The 7,239-nt window shown below is 37.3% G+C and overlaps 1 protein-coding gene across 1 annotated transcript; it reads right to left on the bottom strand.

Moving 5' to 3' along the window:
• Positions 1 to 2,095, bottom strand: LOC110824476 (basic helix-loop-helix (bHLH) DNA-binding superfamily protein). Its single transcript, XM_022055056.2, has one exon. The coding sequence runs from the start codon at positions 1,617 to 1,619 to the stop codon at positions 102 to 104; it is 1,518 nt and encodes a 505-aa protein (XP_021910748.2). The 5' UTR covers positions 1,620 to 2,095; the 3' UTR covers positions 1 to 101.
• Between the last annotated feature and the right edge of the window lie 5,144 nt (positions 2,096 to 7,239).

Raw genomic sequence — 7,239 nt, 5'->3', positions numbered from 1 at the left:
AAGGAAACAAACAAAATCAATTAGTCAACAACAACAGAGTACTGCATTTCTATAAAGAATACATGGAAACACATGAGAAGCACACAAATTTTACAGTCAGTTTATTTTGAAAAAGCCGCCACCAACTGATCCTTCAACTGCTCAGCTGCACCACTTTGGGTTCGAATTGAGAAGGTATGAATAACGTTGTTCTCCGATAGGGACACATTTGATTCTTGGGCGGCAATTTGATGATCCCTGAAGGTTTTTATGACTCTAGAGACCGGGTGAGCATCCAAGGGGGAACTCAGCCTCACGACTGCATCCTCATGTTGTGCCTGAAAATCAATTTCTGGCACTGTTAATTGCTGCTTATTGTTTACCATCTCTCTTTCAGTTTCCAAAACCCTGATTTTCATCTGGAGATCAGTGATGTACGTAATGGCATCACCAAGCAAAGAAGCCTTGTCCATCTTAGAGATGTTAGGAACAACAGCTCTTAATGCATAAAATCTCTGGTTAAGCTTCTCTCTCCTCTGCCTTTCTGCTTCCACGTGATTCAAAGGTTCTTCCCGACCATTTGCAGGCTTCCGGCCTCTCTTTCTTGGTTTCCGCTCATCAGGCAGAGAGAATGACTCATCCTTAGGCAGCTCTGGATTAGGTACCAGTGCCGGAGCATTGAAACCCCCTGAAATCATTTGGTTCAGCTGGGGAAACAGTTTCACATCACTGTCGTCACCTCGGAACCCGTTGGAAGAATTATTATAAACTTGACTGGAGCCCACTGCTTGCACATCATAGGAATCCAGAGCAAAACCAGAATCATTTTCCACCTTTGGGGAAAAATTTATACTCACAGATTGAGATTGTGAACCACCAAGACTGAGTTCACGACCAAAAATCATTGGAAATGCCTTCGCCTGGACACAATTAGATTCCCCGAGTACTGTTTTAACCATCTCCAGAAAATTCTTGTCTTCTGGAATCGATTTGATGGAACCAATTTCCACAACTCCAGATTTAACTGGTACAAATACAACTGTCTGTAAACCAGCTGATCTTGCCAAGAACGATCTCCATTGATAATGATCTAAGCAGCCAGCTGTATCTGAAGCCCAAAGTGGTCTACCAGATTTATAATATTCTGCAAGTCCATAAGAGGCATCACATCTAAAAATAAAGTACATTGACGCAAGATAAAACATATCTATATCTGATATTCTTTCCAACTTTGCTGCATAGTTATCCTCCTCATTATCACTAAAACATGCGTGAAGCTTCTGAAGCACATGCTTTCTCAGCTCGTCTTTCTTCCCAACCCCCTGCAGTGTTCCATCACTGCTGGAATTCCCATCTCCAGCTCCACTCCCTTTCAGGTCCTGGCAGTGCCCATCCCCCCAAGTCAAGATAGAGCCACCAGATTTCAAACTTGACGCTTGCCAGCAAATTGCATAACTCCAATTAGTACCTTCCACAAGTTGGGATAATGCTTGCTGCACACCCAAACTTGCCGGCGGCAAGAGTAACTCCGAGAACACATCATTAGAGGCCAAGGAGACCAAGTACTCACAGGCTTCAGCACCTAATACTGACTCCACAACAGCCTTGTCTTCCTCACTATCCCAAAATTTCTCACCCATTTTTCTCTTCCCACAATTTTTCTCAACCAAAATTATCTAAAAGATTAATCACGTATTCAGCAACCACCTCACGAAATCAAACAACTATTCAATAAACTTGAACAACACCTGTTCCGAAGCTCAAGTTTCTCTCATCTGACAAAAACCCAATACTGGAACAAAAAAGAAATTTCGAAATTTCCGGTCCTATCGATCTACAAAACCGCCGAGAACAATCCATAGAAGAAGCTAACGTTTTCAGAAGCACCAACAGGACTCAAAAAAAGTAGAAAGACACTTACTTGAGATCAACCCGATACGAGCAAGTACACGAACCTCACCTGAAATCCAAGATTTCCCGGTTCTACCGCAGCATTAAGAAATTTCCGTTTTGAGTTTGGATTTTAGATCTGGTGGAATTCTAGGGTTCACTTTCAATCATTACTTCTATTCACAGAAACATGAATCTTGTTTCAGTTTTGCCACAAGTGGTTTCTTTCATTTTTTGAGCAGTCATGTTATGCCACGTCAACATACCGTTGAAATGGAACGCCACGTGACCTGTCACGTGAACTACATGTATGAAAACTTATCACGTTTATTTTATTTTTATTTTTATTATTTTTTTGGGTTAAAAAAACAAAAGAAAAATTCACGGGTGCAAAAATTATATGTAATTATTACTTTGCTTTTTGAATAATTATTTATATTTTTTTAATTATTTAAAAAACTATTTTTTTTTTGAAGTGTATCCCAAACGGTCTCTTTGCGTCCCTCCTTCAACCTCTTTCATTAATAATAATATTAAACTTATTTTTTATTATTTAATTTATTAAATTAATTGATTAAAATCATTTTTTTAAAAAATATTTAATTATTTTAGTTTTTACTTTTATAAAATATAATGAAATTGAACTTTTAAAATAAATAAAAAAATATTTAAGTATTCATTTAATTTTTGTATAATATATATAATGTTTAGATTTTACTTTTTATTTTTATTTTTTTTTGTTAAATATCATATTTTATAAGTGAAGATAACTATTTTTACAGTCAAAGTGTTAATCCAGTAATGTAACAGTTTCAATCTATATATTTGAAAATGAAAAATTAAACTTATCTTTAATTGATAAGAATCGTAGTTTATAAGTCTTAATTAATTAATATGAGCAAAATATATTAGGTAATATATGTGCAACTTTGGTATATTCATGACATAGATAAATAGGGAATTTAAAACTTTCTTTTAATTAACTTTTAGTTCAATAAAATTAATGCATAATCAAACTTAATTTCATCACATTAGATTAAGGTTAAATTTCACTTTCATCATCTGGGGGGAGAGGAGGTGCGGATTGGGAGTGAGTTCCATATAAACTCATGAAGGGAAACAATACTTATAATGTGTTGCCAAGGTTTGAAAGATAATTAGCCTTTGAAGAAAAAACGTAAGTTTCAAAATAAAATTGACTTACCTCTTAAGCTTCCATGGACAAATATATTTTAAATACTTAGAGAAAATCACATTTTAACTTTTAAAGACATATAACTATAACATTATAGTAAAGACAGAGGTAACAAATAACATATCATGAATATGAAATCTAGCAGAATCTGTATAAGCCAAAGTTCACAGTAAAAAACATCATCATTATTTAACCTCAACTATATGTGTATTAAGTTTTTTACTAACATTCGCACGAAACTTTTTCAATATATATCTACTGAGGGTAGAGGAGATTCCCAACTGTTACTGTAAATGACCAAATCATTTCTAATATATATCTATTGAGGGTGAAAGGGATTCTCAACTACTACTGTGAATGACCGAATCATTTCTAATATATATCTATTGAGGGTGAAAGAGATTCCCGATTACCACTGTGAATAACCAAATCATTTCTTTTTCCTATTGGAACTATTTTATTTCCTTTTTTGGGACATTTTCATAATTTTCTTGAGTCAGTTGCATAACTTTCTTAAGTCAGTTTCATAATTTTATTTGGTATAATTTATGACCACAGTCATTCTTCGCCACTGTGGTCTTATATATCATTTTGTGAGTCCACTATCGTTAAAGAAAAATGTCAATCATTCACAGGGAACAGTTTACCAATATTTATTCAAATAAGAGAGAAACAGAAATCTTTAAGAGATAATAGTTAAACATGTAACACCCAAATATTTTTTTTGAATTTTTATTTTTATTTTTGTATTTGAATTTTTAGTTTAATTTTTTTATATATTTAATTCATAAGATTTTAATTTAATTGAATTGAATTGAATTTAATTTAATGAAATAAAAATAAAAATAATGATAAAATTGGGTAAAAATATTATTTGGATTTAATTAAAATTGATTTTGGAAAAAATGGGTAAAAATTTAGATTATGGGGGTGTTTTTGAAAAGAAAATCGAAAATTATGGGTCAAAACGTAATTTAAAAAAGTTGTGCCACGTCAGCAGCCCCGGCCAACCAGGACACGTCGCGTGGCAAGGAAACGCTGACACGGGACGGGCCACGTGGGCGATCCGCGTGCACGCGATCAGACGGTTCAGATCCGTTCCCGCGCGCACGGACGACCCAGATTTCACGCATACGGACGACCCAGATTCAATCAGGTACGGACGGCCCAGATCGCATCGTGATGGACGGCCCAGATTTAATCCCAATTAAATCGCGGTCGGACGGTCCAGATTTAATCTTAATGGACGGTTGAGATTAAAAGACAAAGGGTATAAATAACCTCACCCACACCTGACCACAAAACCCTAGTCGTCAGTGCCTCGTCGGAGAAGAAGAACCAGACGCCGAAAGAGCCGGCTGCCGCCACCCGCCGCCGCACCAGAGAAGTTTCTGACCGTCAATCGAAGTAAATTTTCTCCATCTGGCTCGTTTTTCGATGCTGAATCCGCCTATGGCCAAACTAGAGCCAAACGGCCGGAAAATCCCGCCGAAGTCCGGTGGCACTGTCGCGACTCCCCTCTGTTTTTGCCTCCGATGATGCCCTTCCCGGCCTCCATTTGATGCAAATTTTATACCACTGTGATCACCGTTCTTTTCTCTACAGGTTAATCGGAGCCAAACATCAAAACGCGACTCACACCGGAGGAGCCGTCGCACCCGAGAGCACCGCCGCCGGTAAGTCTTGGTTTTTCGTGATTTTTTGGCCCACCGAGGGCCTTAGGGTTGTTTTATCGCAGGGACCGATGCAAGTTTGATCGAAAACGGCCAACCCGAGGCGAATCGCCACCGCAGGCGGCAGTGCCGTCGCCGGAGCACGGCGGAGCCACCGTGCTGGAATTTCGATATTAGTCGAAAGGGGCCCTAAGTCTGATTTGAAATTTTTTGGGGCACGTGCAGGTATCGGTAGTACGTTTCAGTTTTCCAAAAAAAATTTAAGGAAATTAGGGACAGTCCGTAGGCGCATTGTAGAGTCGATTTCAGACCCTGAAACAAGTAAGGACCCCTCACCCTACCTCCTATCACGGTATTAAAGCTTAATAAATAATTAAATTGTATTTTGTGACTTTATAGATGTATAATTGATTAAGGTTGCCAATGGAGTCCGAGTCGGATATATTGTTGGTCAGTTGTTGTTTGATCTAATTTTCAGTATTAAATGCAGTATTATGTTTGATGTAATTATGTGATGGTCTCGTATGCATGAATCATAGTTTCTTTTATTATAGTTTGTATTATGGTGAACCCGATACTGTGTTGTCTTGTTTGGTGTCAATTACTGGTTTACATGTTGTGTATGATTTGATGATTGAGATCAAGAAAAAAGACAAAAAGATTATGTGAATTGATAAATGGATAATATGGACAGTCTGACTAGATATATTGGGAGATGGTGGATGGACGGGTCCGTAGGGAACCCTACCGGGAACGTGGTCTCTCATACCGGACGGGGTATGGAGACCTTATGTGTTTTGGCACCCATACCGGACGGAGCATGGGGACGACCCGTTTCACCCTTATACCGGACGGGGTATGGAGGTTTAGGATTTTAGCGCCCATACCGGACGAGGTATGGGGACGACCCTGGAATCAGGTTATTAATGTTAATGGTTCACGTATAGCGGGGACCCCCTATGAATCTCCATGGATACTAGTAGGCTGGTAAAAGAGGAAAATATGTTGTTTAATGATTGAAATGCAAATGCATGGTAAGTGTTATGTTATAAAGTCTATATGATTTCATGATGATGATAATGTTATTGCTTTCATATGTTGTTTTCATGGATCTCACCAAGGTAAGTGGACAGTAAAAGTTTTTATGTTAATAAACGAGTTTGTTATAAATTATGCTCAATTGGTCATTTTTGTTTTCTACCCACCTTTACTTCTGTGGCGGTGAGATAGTGTGATGTCTTTACTGGGCTGATGTAGTTCATTCCTTATTTAACAATTTCAAATCAGGAAGACGTTGTTCCTGAACCCGTTCCGCAGGAAGACGGCGAAGGGGACGCCTAAACACTTCATAGTTATATTTATAGTTCTTATTTCGAGTATCTCTTTTAGTTAGTTTGTTCTTTCATATTTTAAGTACGTTTTGGTTATTGTGTAAGAGATGTTAATCAAAATTTTTATTACGTTTTCGCATTTGAGATTTTTAATATATACATTTTCATTTAAATTTTCAGAGCCGTTATAAAACATATTTTCATTATTTTCTCTTTCATTTTCAGTACTCCTTTTATGAGCATCACGTTTTTAGATGTATCACATATTCACAACTATTTCACATCCAAAACCCAGTGGGGCTCATCAATATATTCGACCAAAGGCCTATTATCTCTATATTTGACAATCGGGATATTCCTTGAAGCCGAATCTCGTTAGAACAACCCTATTTGCCATTACCAATGGTAGATTAAATGGTCAATTTCTTATTATTTTTATCAATGATAACAGTTTCGAATATCTAATTAAATCACCAAATGAGCATGAACAAAAATAAATCACAAAACAAATGAGAAAATCCACTTCAACAATTCTTTAATTTGTTTTTCAATTATTCGATTAAAAATAGCACTTATAAATATAAGTAAAAATACTAAGAATTCCATACTATAACTGCAACGTCTAGATTCGTTACTTAGTGAAGAAGAAAAGGGTTGCGTGAGCTTCTTAATTTTTTTCGCTTATTTCTCTCTCTAAAATTTATCATTATCTATTCTAATTTACTAAATTAAAAAAATGAAATGATGAAGAATGAAGAGGGGAATGGAGCCTTTTTAAAGAGAATTTGAGGGTTGGATTCACACCATTTGGTGGAAATTGGAGGAGCCAAGTGGAGGCATGGTGGGTGGGTGTGAGCTCCATATGGCAAGAGGTCGTTCAACGTGATAACCGGCCACATTGGAGTGGCAAGCGGCTGACAACAAGCTTGCTGGCAGTAGCTAGTGCAGGTGCGCCATATCGCGTGCTATGCGCGCATGGTGTGCATTATACACACGCATGACATGTGCTTAGGTATCTTGTCTGAGTAGTGCACAGCGCGCACATACGTCTGTGCCCACGCGAGCTGACCACACGCAGGGTTGTGGATTATTGGGATTTTTTTCGCCTTTCATTGCGCAAAATTTTCGATTCTTTCAATTTTTTTAGAATTCAAATGATTAATAGGACTCA

This window comes from Carica papaya, chromosome 3 (assembly GCF_054855325.1).
Source record: "Carica papaya isolate Zhongbai chromosome 3, ASM5485532v1, whole genome shotgun sequence".
NCBI classification, from domain to species: domain Eukaryota; kingdom Viridiplantae; phylum Streptophyta; class Magnoliopsida; order Brassicales; family Caricaceae; genus Carica; species Carica papaya.
This window is presented reverse-complemented; position numbering and strand designations above follow the sequence as displayed.